Raw genomic sequence first — 21,941 nt, 5'->3', positions numbered from 1 at the left:
AGTTGAGATCATCTTGTCACACATGCTCCCAAGGTCAAGATTGACCATGAACCATGCTCAAGTCTTTAACTGTATATTTAATGGAATATCTAACAAAGGTCCACGTGACTCAAATATTACGCACAGAACAGAGAGGTAGCCCTGTTTTTTATCGCAGCAAACTGAGCGCAGTAAACACGTCTTTCAGAAGTTCTGACTAATGATGTAACGTGTTAAGTTATGGAAGCAGGCTTTAAAAGTTCTGTTTGGTTTTACCCTTTGCAAACACCTTTGCTGTTATTTTGAACTAAAATAAAATCTGATTTCGGAATTAATGTGAAGCTTGTAGTGGAGCTGCAGTAAGACACACATGACAAACACCAGGGCTGAGTGTGAGAGCCTGTCGACAAAGCTAACACACCACAAAACATTTTAATACCTAGCTACAAAGTCTAAATATATTAACTTTGAATATGTTGAGATCATTTGTTGGATTTTGGGGGATAATTTGCATTTACTTGTGTAAAGTTGGCGTTATCTTGTAGTCAGCATTAAGGGCAACGTCGACAAGAAAACAATGAATTTGATGATTGTAAATGGATGTATGTTGATATGTCAGAACATGTTATCAGAGAGGGCTTCTTTGCCTCTTTACATGCATTGATTTCTGGCTCCTACAGCCACAAATAAGGCTTCAAAGAACAGCACACAGCTATTGATGGCTTCTGGTGGTCAGTGATTATTATACATACAAACCACATTTTCCTTCACAAAGTGCCTCCAAAGAGCCGTTTATGTGTGTTTTTTTCTTCATTACCAATGCAGACCTCTTTCATGTGGTTTGCTGACACTTTTTGCTCTGGATTAGCAAACAGTCCTCTTAGCCAGACAGACCACCCAGTTATGGCTCTGCTGATCCGTCTGATATCCTTTATGCTCTTGCAGCCATGTCATGCAGCCTACGGGGGAATTTCCGGATTTAACAAGTCACTTGCTGTTTGTGTCTTTCAGCCCCACCTGACAAGCAGGATGTGGGATTTAACACCCAAGGGTTGCCAATCTGGTCACGGAAACTTGTCAGAGAAAAAGCCAAAAGTCAATATCAGTGTTGAGTAAGAAAGGTAAAGAGGCAAAGGAAGAAAATAGTCTGACACAGTAAGGAGGGGCCTCTCATTCTCTCTCTCCAGTCTTGAGATGGCTTCTTATTACTTCCTTGCAGCCTGAAGCTACATCTCTTCTATAGAGACAGAAAGTGGTAAAGGGAAAGTGTCAGACAGCAATTAATAAGGCATGCAAGGAACATGGCAGCGGCGGTAGCAGCAGCAGAAGAAGCAGTCGCAGGTGACTGTGAACTACTAAGGCAAGCAAACACCAAATATGCAACAATTCATGCGTTTGCAGGTCTGATATTTGTCAAGTATGCTGCAGCTGCATGTGGCGGCCAGCCAAAGCCGTCTTGCATGGACAGCAAACAAACAAAGAATCAGTCCCAGACTTAATATCCTCGGCATGTCACCACAAACTCCAAACAAAGTCTGGGTCATCTCCCTTGCTGCCTGCCCAGCTACGAGGGAGGTGCGGAGCCGAGTAAGCAGGGCTGGCTGGACGAAGGGTTTGCGGTGCTGCCGGCTGTGGTGGAAGGGCTGTACCAGTAAGCCAGGCTGCTGTCCATCGGGGATGCATGCCTGGAGGCTGCGCCCTACTGGAGCTGAGGCAGGGGGCTGCGGACGGTTCCAGAGCTGAACTGTGGCAGAGCCTGGCTCGAGGAGCTGCGGGGTCGCCGGGCTGGCTTGCCATTGGCCCACCGTAGCAGCTGCTCTGCACAAGTGTGCCCAACTGCCACCTACTCAGCTGTCAGCGGAGCTTTTTGCACCACAGATCAGCGCCCCGGTCAACTGCCCACATTGTCCTGACCAGAGGTCTGGCCAACCAGCTTCTCACCAGCCATTGTGTTTTTCCCTTCAAACTTTAATTTTTCACTAGAGGGTAACTGACGTTAAACCAAATTACCTTAATGAAAATAAGTCTAAATACGTTTTAAGCACATCAAAACTTTTAATAACTATTCTCCTATTTATAGGAAATGTTGTCTTAATCACTGGCCTGACTCAAATAATTTTCAAAACAGTTAAAGCACAAAAAGAACACTTCACCCAAGAAAATGTCCAACTAGTTTAAGTCCTGGCTTTCTATGTGAGTCAGAAATATGCACACCTGACATCAAAATTTGAAACTGAAAAATTGAAACTGATTTTCACACCCCAACACGTTATTAACATTATTGTCACTTACAAGCCTCCTGATGTCAGTGTAAGTGCTTATCTATCTCAGCTTTCTGAAATAATTGAATCTGTTACAACAAAGGAGCTTGTAATTCTGGGTGATATAAACCTTGACTGGAATGATGGCTCATCAAAATCTTTGAGAGCCACTGCAAGTAAATACAGACTTTATTAATAAATCAAAGATCCGACAAGAATTGGCAAAACATGTAGCTTAATTCTGGATCTTATCTTCATAAATCAGCCCTCAAAATATGTAATGTCTGGTGTCATAGATGCAGCTATTCCAGATCATTTGTTCATCTCCGCAGTTAAGACAACTTTCAAAAGCAAATCTTCAAAAACTCATGCCCCTCACTCTGTACCAAAAATACCAATTTCAAAACTACCTCAATTTAATGCTGAATTTAGTGCTACTGATTGGAGCAATGAACTTTCACTGAAAAAACCCAGAGCAAATTCTAACGCAGTTTCTCACTAAACTTCAGGAACTACAGAATAAATACACCATTTCCAGCAATACATTCTGAAATATTTCAACTCTTTAAACAGAAGGCCCTTCTCCTTACAATGTATAGGTTAAGTCAAACACCAGAGAGCAAAAATATTTTCATACAAATTAGAAATAAATTTACTGTTGAACTTTGTAAAGCTAAGGCAATTGGTCTTTTTCAAACAACAAATTACTCAATCTGTTACCAACCCAAAGACATTATGGCAGACCCTTAAGGTCATCACTGGTAAAACTGAGAAGAAAAGAAATGTCAATATTGAAATTTCCGTACAGGGTAGTCTTATCTCAGATAAAGAAAAGATTGCACGTGCTGTCAATGAATATTTTGTATCATCTGTGAAAGAACTAACAAACAGATTTTAACACTCCCTCCTCTTTTTTTCCTGTTCTCTCTAAAACCTGATCAGTTCTCATTTTCTGAGATCTCACAGAACGAGGTGAGAAAAATACTGCATTCACAAAAAAAATCTCATGCCCATGATACTTATGGTCTAAACACTTTCTTTTTAAAGACTTGTGCTGACAGCCTCATACCTCTCTTTCAGCATTTAATTAATCTTTGTATCAGGCTTTCTATCTTTCCCACTGACTGGAAAACAGCACAAATTACTCCAGTTTTTAAATCTGATGATCAAACTCTCTGATGTCTACAACTACAGACCTATAGCAATACTTTTCTGCATTGTCTAAGGTGCTTGAAAAAAACTTGCATAACCATTTAGGCTCTTACCTTGAAACTAACAACTGGCTGAGTGAATGGTTAATAAAGGTCACAGCACAGGATTTATTTTTATTGATTTTCATAAAGCCTTTGACAAAGTGAACCATCAGATCTGACTTAAAAAACGTAACTCTTTTAAAAATTCTTAGGTCTATTGGTGGAAGAAAAGCTTACTTCCTACTTGATGAACGGGTTGCAAGCTGTCAAGCAACATCCCAACCTTTGGACTGTAATAGGGGCATTCCACAAGGCAGCATTCTTGGACACTTACTTTGTCTTTTATACATCAGTGATCTCCCTCAAGTGTGTAAACACTCAAAATGCTTACTGTATGCTGATGATACTGTGATTTTTCTCTCTGACTCAAATATTGGTGACATAAATGATACAAATTATCATTTGCCCTTTTTTGTTCTTACATGAATGGTTGAAAAAGAGCCACTTGATCATCAGTGTAAAGAAAACTGAATGAACGTATTTTCAATCACCCAGAAAAAGTATTTCCTTTACTGATTCTATTACCTTTGCAACTCAAGATCTTTTCATCACACACAAAGACTTACATGCATTTGCATTTTATTTTCAGAATCAAAACGTCATTTCACCAGCACTTGCTGCACTTCTACCGACACATAACATGAGACCAGTTCGCTTCACTAGATCAGTCTCACAGGCATTCATTCCACTCCCCCCACACAAAAACAACCATGGTCCAAAATCCTTTTTTTTTATAGGATTTCACCAAAATGTACACCAAAATTTGGAATGACCTTCCCTATCAAATCAGAACACTACCATCCATCACAAACTTCAAATGGCATACAAACTAGTCCTTCTCAACAGTTAGACTTGCACACATTGATTGTTCATGAATGGTCCAAATCTTAATTGCGTTTTCTTTGTTTGTTTAAAGTTGTATGTGACTGTCTAGCCCATGCTAATGTCCTGTACAAATGTTTCTGTCCTCCTTTGGCGTAACTATGTTAAATGAACCTGCCGGAAGCCTGTATTTAAACTGAGTCAGGCCCGTTTAAATTGTAACCTAATATTACTTTTTTAACTTTCCTATATAATAAATAAAATAAAATAAAATAAAATCCAGAGGTGATGCAGAATAACCCAAGCTGATACATATTTCTGGTCTTGCTAAAGCATTGTGTTGTTTCCAAGGTCCCTGTGCCTTGTCTGGGAGGAGACACATTTTTTTCTCTTAAAAGTACATTTTACCTCAATCTGAAAAGGCATACGTGCAGTTATTTCTCTGCAAAAACAATACATCACTTTTTCTATTACTGCTGCCATGTGTTTTGTCACATTTTAATTGCTTTACTGGGATTCTTGTTGTTGCTCATAATTATTTCTGCTGTTTACTAGTCTTTGTGTGTATCCGTCTGGCTTATGCTTGGTGTTAGAGTTCTTTTGTGCCTTTTTTTCTTCTTCAAATTGCTGAACTTTTCTCACGTTTTTCAACGTTTTTGTAGTTTTTCTTTTCACCCACTTCCCTGCATACTGTTTGAATTCAGTGTTGGGGGCAACACGTTACAAAAGTAACGCAATCACAGTAATGTTATTATTTTTGCTGTAATGCAGCAATAGAACGCATTACTAATAAAATGTTGGTAATATAATTAAATAAATTAGAAAAAATACACCACAAAACATATCTTCATAGGAAAAAAAAGCCGTGAATTTTTTTTCCTGTTGCTGTATATGAAGGTTGAGATAACTGTAGAGGCGGATACATTTGTGAAATTAATATTATTTTTAGGAGTTGTTACGCAGACAGAGCCAGAACCAGAGATGGTACGACAACATCTGTGTCCTAACAGGTGATGGTCAGCGCGGACAGCAGTGTTTCCCAGCTGCTGACAGATATCAACATCAGCATCAACATCAACATCAGCATATTCATTGTAATTATACTAAATATTATGAAGAATCTATGATGTATTGAAGTGCACAAAGAGGAGACTTTATTGATCCGGTGGTGAAATCTACAAGCCACCTGCCAAGTCAAACTTCAGCTGTTGTTTTGGTAAAAGTAATTCAAAGGTAATGCAAAAGTAGTGTAAATCATTACAGTTCAGACACAGTAATATTGTAATATAACTAATTACTCTCAAACAACTTTTCATTTGTAACTGCAAATCAGAAATGCTTTACCTCACAGCTAATCATTTTACAAACCACAGTGTTTTTTAAGTTTATGATTAACTGCCATTCCAGTCAGCCATTGGTTTCTATTCATTTCATTACAATATGAAAATAAGCAAACAGCAGACTCTTAAAAATTCTCTTAAATTATAGTGATATTCAATACTTTTCTTATTGTTATTATGGAAACCTGTGGGCGAAGTGAACAAGACGATTGCTGAAATAAACCAGACTGATAAAGGTTAAATATGTCTGGACATTCTTTCTAGTTCAAACTGCTAACAGTCATCATTAATTAGATCTTTTCTTTCTTAATTAGTTCCAAATGTCTGAGTAAAATCCTATTAATGTGAGCTGTCTGGCTCCTTGGCTGATAAGGCCTGTCAGCTTTTAACTAGTGAGGTGTCAACCCTGTCTCCTTTCCAAGGGGCATTGCCTACGAGTCTCTTACATTAGAGTGAACGACAGTTCATAACCTTGTCTTTCTGGGCGACTTTGCTGTATCAATCCTCTTTGGGAAACACAGGTTCAGAACAGCCTTTAGAAATCAGAGATTTATCACATATCTTGTCATAAAAAATAAATAATTAAAGGGGGAAAAAACTTGAAAGGTTGTGTATCATGTTCACCCGGAGTGTCTGGAAAATAACAAGGGTTAGAGCGTGTGATCCAGATGCATGGCTGACAGACAGATTGACACCCCTGGTCTCTTTAGTATCTTCCCCAACCACAGAGGAACAAGACTGAAATATATAGACGAACGGATCTGCCGCATCTAAGAGTCGTGACAAGATTTTGGGCAAAGGCAATCCCCTTGGTGGCTCTATTTCATGCTACGTAGAAATCTTTTTTAGGAAGGGGCTGTTTGAAACCTGAGGGCAGGCAGATAGGCCGGCAGCTGTAGGATGATAGGAGATATTTTACTGAAGAGGAACATCAGTTAGAGGCAGCACTTAGAGTAACAACAAGTAGAGAGGTTTGTTCCAAAAGTGGCCATGCACCATTTGGGGGGAAAAAGTGACACCTACGTTTTATAATATGATTGATAGCAGAAAATCTTAACCTTCTACTTTTAAAGGGTGGCATGTTAACCAGGCTGACAAAACACATAACTCTGTCAAAAACAGATTTTTTTCATCAATTGAGGAATATTTTCTAAAAGTACAAAGACGTCAGTAGCACAATACAATACTTCATATGCAAAATATTTGACTTTGGAGTGTGGTGTTCAGTGTTCACAGATGTTATTTTTGCCTGCCCTCCTTTGTAATCTTTTTCAATACTCAGCAACTTGCAGGGAGGTTGCATGCTGAGTGGGGACTGATTGTCATACTAGAACTGCATGTGTCATTTGTAACTGTGACAGCAAACCTACCTGGAGTGCAGAGGCTGAACAGAAAGTAGGAAGGAGAACTTATCCTGATCACTTGGAATGTGTCTCAGAGCTCAGTTAGAGGCCTTCCCTTCTGCCATTAGGATGTAGGGTTGCATGCAGTGATCATTTACTTGTCAATTTTTTAGTTATCAACTTAGTCTCTTGTCAAAAATGCTGCCACCCATTGGAAGGATGACACCATTTGTCAGTTCCTTCCAAAACAGTTTCAAATAATTGTTAAAACATCTAAATAATGAGATGATGTGACAATGCTATGGTTAAAGTTTGGGGAAAAAAGAAGCTTTGGGAAGATTACGGTCTGGATTGAATGAGTGCTTTGTTTGGGTTACTACTCAAAAACACTGCTTTGTGTTAGGGGAGTTTCATTGTCATGTCAGGTTCAGGTTACTTTATTAGTACCTGTGGGTAAACTAGGTTTACTGTCTAAAAGGCAGGACATCCTTAAAACTTTGTAGACTACCACATAACATGCAACACATCAAGCATTACAACATATAAAACAGACATGGATAAAAAGAATAGAAAACAGTACATGACCAAAGTGCTTGTGTGTTTTGTGCAAGTAGTTATAAGTCTGAAATTTGTTTAATAGAGTGATTTTTTACCAACAATTTGTTTTCTTTTTGTTAACTTAATACATTTTTCCAAAATCTTTCCAAACTTTCCAAAGTCACAATTAGATTGATGTTCTTTGTTGCACATCTTTCATTATTTTCTGGGACTACCAAATGGTAAATTACACTAATTACTTTTAGATTAACTAGCAAAACAGCATACCAAAAACATTGGTATATAGTATAAGATTAGTATACACACACTATAGTAATAGTGGACGTTAGGATTTAGGAGATGGCAAATGCTGTCTGGAACAAGTGACTGCGTTGTAAGGCCAAATCCCACCTACTGTACAGTACATTCTGGTAATGGCTGGCCGAGGGGAATCTTGGCCATACATTAGGATCAGTTTAATCAATAGATGACTTGATCTACATTCTACACCATAGGCAAATCAAGTCCAGCTTAGTTATGTAGCACTTTTCAGACACAATGGCAATTCAAAGTGCTTAACATAGGCATAAACATATAAAACAAAATATTGAAAATTGTAAAAATGCTTGCCACGAAAGAAACAAGAAACATTAGTCAACATCCCTACCGGGGACCATTATGCTCACGAGGATCCATACATGATATTGCCGACGTATATCACCATTAGCCACAGCCTGACAGTTTGTGTGTTCTCGTCAGAGCAGAGCCAGATGTTTTGTAGTTTCTCACGCTGAGGAAGAAATGTTTTTTGTTTGTTTAGAAGACTCAGAATTATTCCTATAATAATCATGCACCACCACCACCACCCTGTATAAAAACAGTATCTCTATTTTTAACTTCATCTCAGATTAAAGACCAAGCTTTTCAGACTTTGAAGTGAGCAATGATCTTTTTTGTATGTTTGCGTGTGTGTTTCATGTGTCCATCCATGCATTCATTAAGAAATCTTTGCAGTCATTCAAAATGAAGCAGTGGGTGAATATAAATATTTTACCTCGACCCAGAAAAAAGCAGCTCCAGGCTGAATGTAGCTGATGCGTCTCAAAGGTGTATGATATGTCCCCTTCCTCTGAAAGCCTCATCTTGAAATGTGACGGCTAGCAGATGGTGCTTTACTGTACCTGAGCGCTTTACATTATAGGCATTTAGCTGAATATTTCCTTCAGTATTATATAAAAACACTTTACTTCCTGGAATTGTAGTATCCCAAAAAAAAAATAATGGAACTCAAAACCTGGTTTGATAGTTACATATTATATTTATTATTCCTTATTGGACACAAGTCTATCTTACGTAATACAATACTCATAGCCAATTAGCACATTAAGACATTGAGTTACGGTAATTGTTCCTCAGGTCCATACAAACCATAAAGTGATCCCTCCCATATGCAGTGCAAGTATTCGTCCCTTTTTTTTGCCTGACATTTCGTTTTTTCACTTTTTTTCATTTTTAAACCTATTATTACAAGCTGGCTGGTTCGGTTAATAATTTAAAAGCCTTCAAACCAATTTCTCTGCTACATATATGAAGAAAATTTGAATAAAATTTACAGAAAGTAAGCGAATGAAAGGGGAGACAGGCTGGCTGCAGGCGGCTCTACAAGGCTCCTCTGGCCCATAACAATACTTTTGTGTCCCGAAAATTGAAAGCTCTGAAGAAAGAAACATGAAAAATGAGAGATAGAGAGAGAAGGTAGCTGGGATTAGAATAGATTGTATTTAACTTTTGGCACGTTGAGTCTGCTTAAAATGCAAGTCCCATACTGAATAAGTCTGATCTGAGCAGTGCTGCCAAATGGTGCACAGGTCTCTTCAAGCTTTTTAATATGCTGGTCAAATAACGGCTTCCTCATAGATTTTCTCCCACCTGATGCTTTTGAAAATGGACCAGTGTGTGTGTGTGTGTGTGTGTGTGTTCATGTGTACTCATGTATGGATGTGTGTAGTAACTGTGTGTGCGCCAATGCCAGGGGGCCAGGCAGCACATTAAGATAGTGACTGGCAGATCTCATTTGGTGCTTAATTTCACAAGGGTGAGCTCTCATCTGTGAGGGCCCATTATCCTTGGGCTAGCTAGCTAAATAATGTTGGTGGTTCTTTAGCGAGAGATGTTAACACTGACAGGACTGGACTTTGTGTATGGTTTGCAGTGGTGGAAGGTGCATTTACTCAAATATGATAACTGGGTAGCCTATATTTTTTTGGGGTACTTGAGTACAATATTTTATTTTCCAATTACAAGCTTTCTTCCTGAGTGGCGTGTCTGTAATCTGTATAATCTGTATAACTCCTGCTATGTAAAAAGGGAACGTTTTTCTGACATGTTCGCAGTATCAATTGTATGATATGATAATATGTCAGAGTTGTGTTTACAGCTGCTACCCATTAGTGGCCAAAATATTAATTAATAATACAGATTTGAGTCAAAATACGTTAAAAAGTATGGGAATACAGGATTTAAATGTATGAGGTGTTTTTACATTGTGGTATTTCTTCTTCTTTCTTTTATTGTTCTTAAGAAAAGATCTGAATATTTATGCTGATTTGTATGAAACATTTTACACTGCACTGCAGAAATTGCTTTTAAAAAGTTTAAAAAGTCAATAAACAAGTAAAAACAAGAATCAGATTATTTTGTCAACAATTAAATCACATGATGGTTAAATGATTGTAAAATGGTGAAAATAGATTTAGAGTGAATTTTGATAAACTGTTTTAAAATAAATAACAACAACAGTAATTTTTGCAAAAATAGATATGTAAAGCAGATCAGCAGAGCGGCACAGTCTCAGCTAGCCGGACCAGGGCATTTACAGGTCAAGGTGAATCACCCTTTTAATATTCAATACTCTAGTGAAGAGCTTCTGCAGACATTTAAAGCCATAAACGTCTGCACTGTTTAAGATGCATCACGTTGTTGTGCCCTTATTTAGTTTAGTCGCAAGCTTTATGGCCACCTCATGGAAATTTGTTTCCAGTCTGGTTCTGCAGTATAACACACAATAAAGTTGCATAATAAAATACAAGATCACAGTAAAAACGATAAACACATTACCTGAAAGTACAATAAAGGCCCGCATCAGCTGATAAGACCATACAAGAAGTCAGTGCTTTGATGGAGTCCAATAAATATTTCTTATCAGTGCAAAATGCCAAGTTCTTCTGGAGGGCGTTAGACACTTCACACGGTGGACACAATAACATAAACACCAGTGTGATGACCCTGTAATAAATACTACTTTTGTAAATCTGATAGTATGCATTTTGTCATTATCTGAAAAACTTTTTTAGGGGCAGCTACTTATGTGCTTTTTACTCTCTAGCATTGCAAACAACAGCACAGTATTAGTACAAAGTATTAGTCGGGATGCTTTGGGTTTTTTTTCCACAAGTTTTGTGTCAATGTGTTGGTGTGTATGTGTCACAACAGGGAAATTGATCTTCTGAGTTTATACACACTCCACCATTTGCGACTTCAGAGGGTTGTCTCTTTGTTGACATCAAAAGAGCTTCTGTGTCCTTTGTAATACAGATAATTATCTCCATCAGTGTGGCCTTTGATGTTCACATGGCTGTATAATGATGTGTGTGCATGATCAGTGTACAGTTTTTGTTCCATTGTGTGTAAAATGTGTGCATTCATGAAAATCTTTTCAGGTTTTAGTTTTGCATGTACGCTACAGATACCTGCAAACAACACCGGATTGGAAGGCTATTAGGACGATTGGAAAATTAGACAATAACAGTTAGAGATGCCCTTAACAAAGAGTTATTGAAAGCCTATTTTCCTTCTTTAGGCCAACAACACATCTTCTCGCCATATCCTGCCTGGAAATAGTGACAAAAATAAGACTTTCTGAACTCTCTGAAATTTGCTCTCCTCTGTCTCATTTATCCTGCAGACATTTTTGCAACCAATTCTGTACAATTCAATGGTTACAATCACATTCACTCCTATACACATAATTAGTTTAGCTGCATGTGATTTCAGCTAATCTGTCTTCATCTTCTCTGTAGCCAATAAAATTATGTTATTTTAGCTCGCTTGGAATGAATGAACTGTTAGACCCACAATTAAATCCCAAGTTAAAAAAAGATATTGAAATGCATTTGAATACAAATAGGATTACGGGAGATTGAAAATCACAAATTAGGCCTGCAGATTTACAATTCAAGTTGTATAGTAACGAACAACAACACAGCTTACAATTCTTTCGTTTAATAACATTGATAACAGAACATATAGATTAGGTCTAAATTTTGTAGTTCTTAGGTACGTCTGGTATAGACCAGTAAACCGTTCCATTCTCCTGATGAATATGAAGAGGATTATAATGCTGTGTAACTTGTTTTATTTTTGGAAACTGCAGTGGAGACAACAAAATGAGTCTTAAGGCTATGATTGCATTGTGTTTTACTCTTCACACCAGGTAGACACTCATGGGCAACCTGGGTGTTTGGGCCTTGGCTGTGGCCGCTCTGCTGGGAACCTCAGGGTGCTGGCTGGCTGAAGGGCACAAGAGTGGCAGGCGAGGCAACACTGATACAGCCACAATGTCACGTACCTCCTCCCAGGAACCACACTCCATGGTAAATATCCTGTACAACTCTCTCTCTCTCCCACACACACACACACACACGCGTGCACGCACGCACGCACGCACGCACGCACACACATTGTTTGTCTTCCCACTGAGGACATCACTTTCACTCTCTAATAAGATGGAAAAACACAGTGATTTTAATCAGTCATATCAGCCATGAATCAAATCAGGGTTGCAAATCAAAATGAAGTGAATGAAATAGTCTTAAACACATTTGTTGTCAAATTTAGTACAGCTTAACTTCTGTGAAACAGTGCCCTCCTGTCTTGATATCTCATATGCTACCGGGGGTATGGGAGAAGTCTGATGCATTTTAACTCATCGGTTTACCTATTTTAAATTGTTAAATTCCAATCCGAAGACCACGGAGAACAGATGCATGCCCATGGGATCATTGTAAAGCACTCTGACATTTTATTGTCATTTCCCATTTTTTCATCCACAGTAACCTGTAGCCTTAATGCATTTATCCCACTATCATGTTTAAGTGAATTATCTACTATATGTCCAAAAGAAGGCGACAAATCACTCTTAAAGGATAAACATACTTACATAACCCCAAAAAATGTCAAAAAACATTTTCTTGACGATTTAAAATTACTCTTACAATTCACTATAATAATATTTGTCATTGAATATCCAACTGGAATAGGAGGATCTGTAATTGGCTATTATTTTTAAAAGTGAAGTTGACTGATGGCAATAATAAAATACACTTCTAAGATGGTGCAAGATTCGGATTGGTTTCTTTGCTCCGGGGCGTTCAACGTCTAGCTAACGCTACATAGTTCCGTGATACTAACTAGCCAGGCCATTGGTCAAATGTTTGTTCAAATTATGTTGTTTTTGAGAAGGGACAAATATTACAAGAATAAGCTTAAAACTAACATTCTCTTTTGGTTAGCGTTAGGACCATTAGACTATCAAGGTTAGGACACAGCTCTGTAGGAATCGGTACGTGCTTCCACCCTAATGCGCTCCTCCTGAACGTTTTTAGACATACAAATGCTTCAAAACTAGCTAGCGCAAAGAAAAAGAGGATTGTTGGTAAGTTGTTCATTATTTAGCTAGATAACGTTTCTGCTAGAAAAATGCAAATGTTTAACATTAGCAAATGTTTCACAACGTTAACCTTAATTAGGTATAACTAGCTATGCCTCACGTTGTCTAGCTATGTGTACATGACTAACGCTACAGTCGACTTGTGTGACACCACTTTTGTCTACTACGTAGCACTGTAGAGTGATTAGCTAGCTAGCTAGCTAAACGTTAAGGTCTGGCAATGCGAGGTTACCGCCTGGGTAACGTAATTCATCTAGCCATAAATGTTAACTCAGTTTTCTAAGGTCCAACAGGCAAGCTAACTAACTAACGTTAGCTAAAGAGCTAGTCAACTTAGCCCTCAACTTTGGACAAAAACGTTTTCTTTTTGGATGGGACATTCGGCTTAATTAAAGTAGCCTGCTGGGCAAATGCACACAGAACGGTGTATGTTGTGGCATCTAACATTATACACCTAACTCTCTGTTTAATTAGGTTTTTATTGTACTCTAGTTCATGTAAAACTAACACCAAGCAAGTAGCTTTACCTCTTCTAACGTCACTTTTTTGGTGCGTTTAATTTTTAAACTCTCTGTTTGTTCACATGCAACCGTTTTGAGATAATTGCTTTAAAAACTCATGGACAGGTTTCTGAATGAGTGTCTGGTGGCATCTATCATGATGGCACACAAGAGGATAAAAATACTTGCCCTGCAAGCAAACACGTCCTTTCCAGCAAGACTGATGCTTTAACAAATGTTCTCTGCATAACAGAACGATAAAGCACTAACAGGTTCTCAAAAAGACATACGCACAGACAGACACATACGACACCGCCCTGCGGTTGTCCTGATTCTTTGTGAAATGAAGCATGTAACCCCCTGGTTTGTTCTAAGTCAGACTCACTTTGGGCTTTGCCAAGTTGGCAGCAGGCTGTGGAATGTAATTTTGCCCTAGTGGTCCCCTGAAATCTCTTGACACAAAAAACAAATTCCCAGGCACCAAAATTTAAAGTCGACCCTCAGGTGAATCATGCAAATCCGTGAATTCAAATGATTGGGCAGGATGCATTCTAAAAGCCTTTGGGAATGAATAATATCAATTGTGCCAGATTTTCTTCTCCCCCAAAAAACATGTAAACAGAGGAACAAAAGAATATCTTATGTGTAACAGACTGAAAAAAATCAAGAGTGAGAAATGTTGCAAAAAAAGTCCAAACTAAAGTCTTTTGATATTAAATCGCCCATATAATGCTCATTACCAGGTTCAGAATTGTATTTTGAGGTTGTATCAGAATAGGTTTACATGGTTACATTTTCAAAAAACACCATATTTGTGTTTTACGGACATGGCTGCAGGTCGTGTTTTCACCCTATGTGTTTAGCTTTCTGTTTTAGCTACAGAGTGAGACAACTCACTTCCATACTATACTTTGTTGGGCCTCGCACACGCGCAGTAGCTAGGTAATGACAACATCCGCTAGCTACTGTTTTTCCAACTTTGGTCAGTACATGGCAGGATTAGCTGGAAGACTTCTTCTAAACGAGGGCACACTTGTGGAATACCTGCAGAACAGGGACATGTAAGTAGTTCTTTTGTAGATTGTGGTAAACAGTGTTTTGCCATCGAGAACAAGCTAGGATGCTATGGTTTGCCACCTCGTCTCGGCTAGTGACATAGAATGCCGTGCAGATTTTGAACAGCTCACCCGGAGACTGAAGGCAGGACACGTTCAGAAACCTGTATCTCACTTAAAACAGCATGGATAATTTTTTCCCAAGTTTGTATGCAGCTGGAAGAACCAGAGACACAAAAAAATATAATAATAATATTTAACCCTTGAGATTTAATAGATTTAGAGTCTTATATTGGTAAGGGCTGATGCTGGAATCTTCCAACATATTCAGGGAACAGCAACAGACTTAATTTTTTAATGACTAAATTACAAACGCTGTTGTGTCAATTGCGTCATGTCTTGCCTCCTGTACGCTCTAGAGAGAGAGAGAGTGGTCTACGGTAGTTGTCCCAGCCCTCTTTGCAATAACACGGAAAGAGGTAATGGTGCTCGTTGGATGAAAGGTTTAGAACTAAGCATTGAATGAATTGAGAATAAATGCAGGAACAATAAAAACAAAAATAAAAAGATTTTTACCTTGTGTTTTAAACTACCCTCCACCACATTTACATGGTGTGATTATGACTTTCTTTTGTTTTTATTTTGTTACAGTCCCAAAGGGTTATTTCACAGTCTTTTATGCTTTCCCTTGAGAAATGTTACTTAAAGCTGAAGACAACAATTCAGGCATACAGAGCATGTGCAATGGTTATCATTTTATGAAGCAATAATACTCCTTAACTACTACAACAGCGTGGTTGGTGACGCTTTCTGTGCTGAATAAAACCCTCTGGGACATTTTGGTAACTGCTTTCTGATAAGTAAGAAGCATCAGGCATTTAGGCCATGGGGACCAAAAGTGTATAAGTTGTTAAGTAATAAAGGTTGACACAGAAAGTAATGTTTGGCAAATTAGTCCTTAGCTTACATGTAGTTGGCGAAGCAGTACATGTGAGATGATCTGGTCGTAAAATCCAGATTTGAAAAACCATAAATAACTACTACTCAAAAACCTGGGTAGTAGTAGCAGGGTGAAAGGTGAGTGTTCATAAATGGATCTTGGAGTACATAAACCTAAAATACAATCTTACTGGCATCTCTTAAAGCAACCACTAAATAGATGCTGTTTCAAGGTAGTAAAGCTAACAGAATGTTGATAGAAATGTTTCCACCTAGCCTTGTGTGCCTTCTGTAGGGAGGTGATTAGCACATTAGTCAACAAGTGCTGAATCTGGTAGCATACAATACGTGTAAAACTTAGGAAAGGTGTTTATGATTTGAAGAGGAGAGATTGTGCCAGTGAGCATAAATGACAACGTGAAATGACAACATGAATCACAACTGCTAATGATGCAGAAAAAGATGAAATGTGATTGGTTTTAGTTCTATTATGGGAATTATCAAAGTGACAGTATGCCTGTAAATGTAACACTACATTCATGCCAATTTTGTTTTGAACCTTTGGATCCTTTTTAATTAAGCTCATTAAGTTACTTGTTGGTGCACTGATTAATTACTGTTTGATAAGACAGGCCCTTCTTTCTAAGGAACAGACATCAGGGAATACATATTGAATGTAGAAAGGTGAACTCTTGTTAAAACTCAGACACTGTTAGATACAGCTTTCCATTCCTGTGCCCTCTCTGGCCCACTCTTCATCCTAATCAGGCAGTATCTTGAAAAAGGTCAAAGTATCAATATGCTCCACATATCAAACAAGAACTGAAACAATAATATCGTACACATGCTTTGACAAAGTATTGAAACTGCAATGCTGTGTTGGCATACAGGCAGCTAATTCTGCAGAGTTTGGTTACTGACTTGGGTTAAGAGTCAGAGAGAGATGGAGAGATAGTAAATGGGCACATAAAAACATATGGTTCATTGACTGAAGAGGGCCTGCAAAGCAGCACATATAGGAGAGTGAGGGGGTGGAAAGCATATTCAAGCACACATTGTAACAGACACAGCTTGGCTTGAATTGCCCTAAAATGTCAGTCTCTGTGGCAGCAATGGCAGATTCCTGCCTCGTTTTGTTTTTGGGTGTTTAAATGGCCTCCAAGATGGAGGCACGTAGCACTAAGACATTTGTTTGTACTAGTTTTTAGAGGCTATAACAATCTTTTTAATTTTGTACAATCTGTTGCTACCACAAAATCCGAATAAAGAATGCAAACTTTAAACAGACCGTGACATCAATGACATTATACTACCGTGAGATTTGGACAGTGTTTTAATTTTGCTCACAGTACCATGACTGCTTAAGTATGTGAAGCCACAGTAGAGGTACAAATTTAGGTTCATCAACTCTTGCCAAGTTATGCCACAGCCACAGAAAAAAAGTAGTTTCTGACTGGCTGTTATGATAAAACCACTTAACAGCAGATTTAATTCACTACTGCTCTAACTTATTATGCAAGGTAAAACGGGTAACCATAGCAACAGTAATGCTGCTTGATAAAGACCTATATGTGAGATAAACCCAATGCAAGAAAAGTTGATTAGATGCATATAACTTGCTTCTCGCAGGCTGAGGTAGTAAATCCCCTTCAATTGTGTTGAAATACTTCTTACATTTAAAGCCAATTGTTAGCATGTGCAAGTCTGAGTAACCTAGCTATTCCTGTAAGGAAAAAAACAACACTATATGACACGCTTGAGACATGAAGTGACTATGTTATTAGAGAGGAAATAAAGGGAGCCTCAGTCAAACAAAAACAGCCTCAGGCTTAAGAGGTTAGAAGGCATTGTATCTCTTTTGTTCCCTGTTGTCGTGGAGATTGTCATCTCTCAGCATCCCTACTGTTCTCATATTCTTATCACATAATCCTAACTGCCCCGACAGTATCCACAACGTTCCACATCCGGGATTGGTAACAGACATCCAGCCCAAAAAGGGTGACATCCAGTGGAATTTCCTTTGGCAACGTAAATTCTGCTTTCTTTGTGTTGGAAATGTAATCTGCGGTCGATTTAGAAGGGCTACGGTTAACTGCTTCTCAGATGTCCAATCTGACTTTCCTGTTGCACGGCTAAAGCAACCTTTGAAAGTAGACACGTTCCCCCAAAACAAGTTCCTTCAAGAAGCTATTTTGCAGCTGCACCAGAGCTCTGTTGTACGCGTAGCGCCACCCAAGACAATGTGGTTGGGAAGGGAGGTCTGGCAATGTGAGACTAGGTTGTCTGTAATAATACATCCATCTAATCAGCCTCTTTCATAAAGGTCCAATTGTGGTAGAGAAAAGCATCCCATCCCCCCCTAATTGAAACTTAGTGAGTTTGCATTTTTACCTGTTTACTTTATTCCTCCACCCACTGAAAGTGTCAATGCAAGTGTTGTACTGCGAGAGAAACATACAAATGGCCTCCTAATTAACTGTGTGAACACATCTACTTTGCATTTAAAGTTACACAACAGTAGTTGCCTTCAATTACTATTAAACTATTTTATGTCATAAAATTCCACTGAAGCTAAATGTCACTTTTAAATTCTATTTGCAGAAACTCAATATTTACTGGCCCCTATACAATTTGTTATTGATAGTAGTTATCAAATAACCACAAAAACTCAAGTAAATTGTTATATTTCATCTTAATTTACAATAAACACATAACGAAGAGTGTCATAGATGAGTTAAAGTTCACACTGAAAGTGGAGGCTAATAATTAAAAAAACTATAAAATCTAATTGTAATAACTAACTTTTGTCATTACTTGAATGTACTCGCCTGACGTGCAGTTTTACTGGCCCTGGGCCATTGGGCAACCCTGATTGTTGAACTCTGAATGTATAAAAGAAAGCTACAAAACTAACCCTCTAGAGTCATAGTAAAGAGATGACAGTATTTTTGGAAAGAAGCACATAGCCTTTCTTTCACCTCTATGCTTGGTTTGAGTCTCTAATCAATTGATCAAATAGCGGCACTCCAGATGATGGAAGGAGGTGCTGATGAGCACACTCAATTTATCCTGCCATCATGAGGAAGCACGTCTGCAATTAAGATGGACAGATGGCAGAAAGAGAGAGGGATAGAAATGTAGAGACAAAGGAGGAAGCAGTGACAGAAAGCACTAACACTACTGTGTTTTTGGTGATACTCTCAGTCTTCTGGGAAACCAGTGAGGCCTTGCACTCACACGTTTTATCACTGAGCCTCATTACCAGTGACATCCACACTGAGGGACAATAATGCAAAATGTCACTACACTTCAATTGGTGCCACATATTGGCTGCCTAAGAAGCGGTGTTGCATTCTAAGACCGGCTTCTCTTATGTTTTTAAACGGCATGCCGCTGCCTTGTTTTACTGTTTTAAGTTAAATTTTTCAGATCCATTCATTCAGAGTTATATTTACAGTTCAGTAACAAGCACAAGTGATGAGTAGCTTACATGCACACTAAGGCTGCACAATATTTTGTTTCATCTTCTACTTTGCGTTTGTCACATTGCAGGGCGTGTAATGTTAACGCTCCAACTTTTTTGCTGCTTGATAGAAAAGTAAACTTTCCCTGTTGCCGCAGACGTAGTCTTTTCTTAAGAACAAATTTAGGAAAAGCCTTAGGGAGATAGTGGTGAGTGAGGCTCATTGACTTTATTCAGAGCGTTTATATAAATTCAATGGTGTCTTGTGAGTCAACTAGTGAATTTAACTACCTCATTTCCTCCAAAATCCCTTCAGAAAAGTAGTCACAGTGCTTACAAACAGCTTACAAGAACAAAGAATAAGAAAATTCCTTTTTTATTTTCTATGTACATGGACTCCGCTCCAAAATCACCCCAGTAGTCGAGAATCGTTTATTTTCAAATAGAGCTATTTATGTCATCTTGTGAAAATCTTGTAAAGGCCCTTTTTTCAATATCGCAGGAAAAAAAATATTGCTGTCAGTTTTTCCAATGTTGTGCTGCCTTATTGCAAACCAAAATGCTTATAGTTTGTGCACACAAACAAACACATAGCATCGGTCAGCTGGACTTAAACTCTAAAGGTAACAACACAAATAAAACTCAATGTCCAATGAGGTGCAGTGAATTTCATTACATAGCAAACAGTGTTGGGGAAGTTACTTTTAAAAAGTAATAAGTGACAGTTACTAGTTACTTCTTACAAAAAGTAACTAAATTAGATACTCAGTTACAAATTATAAAAGTAACTAGTTACTTCAGAAAGTAACTATTGCATTACTTTCAAGTCCATTTTTAAATGCTCAAATGTGACCCCACCTCCACCCCTCTTTAACGTAACATAAAATACATGTGCATGTTAAATTATGTATAATAAATCTAAAGATTGTAATGAAATGAACACTTAATACAATACACTATTAACAGAAACCATGTACACACATCTAAACTATGTTAATGTTGCGGTGGAACAAAGTGAGACTAGCCTCCAATCAAATGCCATGTATGTAGATATTATGTCTAGCGGATTGATACAAATAACAACATCGATGTTTTGGAACTTTTGATATTTATTGCCCCTCAACAAGCCACAACTGGGCAAAGTTAAATAATGCTTATTAAGCACTCTAGCAAAAATAAACAACAAATATATGTACAGTCTTTATAGTGCAAATAACGTAAGTGGCCTGATGTTTATATTTGTGTGTGTGTGTTTGTTAGAGTAAGGGAGAAGTGAGAAAGTGACAGCAATTAGCTGTGGCGCCAGTAGCAACTCTAGAGTCATAGTGCCTATGTTTTCTGACCATGGTGGAAAATCTCTAGCAGGAAAATTACCCCCCACCACCCCCTTGATTTCAGAACGCCATACCTGTCTCTCGTTGATTGACTCACTTGTGTTGTTCGTGGTGTGTCCGACTATGCACGCTTTAGAACACCCGCCCAACTTTACATGTGATTGACTAACCACAAAATTTTACTCAACCTCAGCCAATTGTCAGCATTTATGCAATTGTCTCGTGCACGGCCCCCTAACCAAGGAAGAAAAAAAAGTCTTTGCCTCTCGGCTCAGAGATCATGTTGGTCTGATGAAAAAATCTCAAAAAAACAGCTTCAATTATAGTAACGCGCCGCATTTTTTAGCAGTAACGGTAACAGCTTTATTAAGATTAGATTCAATTAGATTACTTCTTACTGAAACGTAACGCTGTTATTTATAAAGCCGTTATTACTTTCACTGATAGCAAATAGGTCCAATTATTCAAAGCTTTCACAAACCAAAGATTTTCCATTCACATTTAAATTCATTCATAATGCAAGACACCTTGTCATCACTTTTCTTACCGCCAGTCACCTTTTTACTTTTATATCTACACTCCTGTTGTCTGGCTCATAATGGGTTTTATCTGACATCTTAGTATTTAGAGGGGGCCCGAAATTGTCTCACAATCTGCCCCTGTCACTGCTCAGTGATGTGGAAAGACAACTCTACTCTCTTCTGACATCCTCAGCACTTTCTGTATGTCACTTGTAAAACTGTTGCTTGGCTTTATCATCAGTTCTGCTCTGCATTATTGTGAGGCCAGTAGGATAACCGATTATATTAATCCTTGCAAATGTGAAGAGGATAAAATTGTGAAACTGTTTTACTTCTGTGTACCACAATGCAATGGGGGAAAAGAAGCAGAAGCACCCGCAAAAACTTAAAAGGAAAGCTTGCCCAGGCGTTATCAATGTATCATGCAAAATATGTACAACATTTTACTGTTGTGAGTGTTAGATTTGTTTAAGGGAAGTATTATAAGTAATTTAGTTTTGCTTTGTTTACATGATGCTGGGCGTGTGGGAGTCTCCTTCACATAAATGACTGGTGCAACGGTATTTTCAGTCAGTGTCCAAAATTTTGTTTGGTCGTTCCCTATATTATTCACTATTTAAAAAACACTATACAGGGAATAATGAGCAAGTGAATAAGTGAATGGCTTCAAACACAGATTCTGTATGGCTGTGTAAAAAACTGCGTGTGGATTAGAGTAGTGCAGGGTAGCCTATGGGTTTGGTCTTCCTTACTGATGGATTGTGTTGCACTTGCGGATAACGAGCATTTTTATCGTTGACTTTAGTAAGACATAACCTCAAGTCTGTTTGATTCTCTCTGCTGTGGCCTCTGCTCTGAAGTCTCAC

The 21,941-nt window shown here is 38.3% G+C and overlaps 1 protein-coding gene across 2 annotated transcripts in view; it reads left to right on the top strand.

Moving 5' to 3' along the window:
- fstl4 (follistatin-like 4) overlaps window positions 1-21,941 on the top strand; it is a 196,147-nt gene that overhangs the window by 5,595 nt on the left and 168,611 nt on the right. Inside the window, exon 2 of one of the 2 annotated variants that reach the window (XM_034889955.1) lies at window positions 12,032-12,187. In XM_034889955.1, the coding sequence (XP_034745846.1) occupies window positions 12,038-12,187 (150 nt within the window). In that variant the 5' untranslated portion in view covers window positions 12,032-12,037. Of the gene's footprint in view, window positions 1-12,027; window positions 12,188-21,941 lie in introns of both variants that reach the window. The other variant, XM_034889954.1, reaches the window with a different exon arrangement.

This window comes from Etheostoma cragini, chromosome 13 (genome assembly GCF_013103735.1).
Source record: "Etheostoma cragini isolate CJK2018 chromosome 13, CSU_Ecrag_1.0, whole genome shotgun sequence".
In the NCBI taxonomy this organism is placed as follows: Eukaryota; Metazoa; Chordata; class Actinopteri; order Perciformes; family Percidae; genus Etheostoma; species Etheostoma cragini.
The sequence above is the reverse complement of the archived record's forward strand: the minus strand, read 5'-3'. Positions and strand labels throughout refer to the sequence as shown.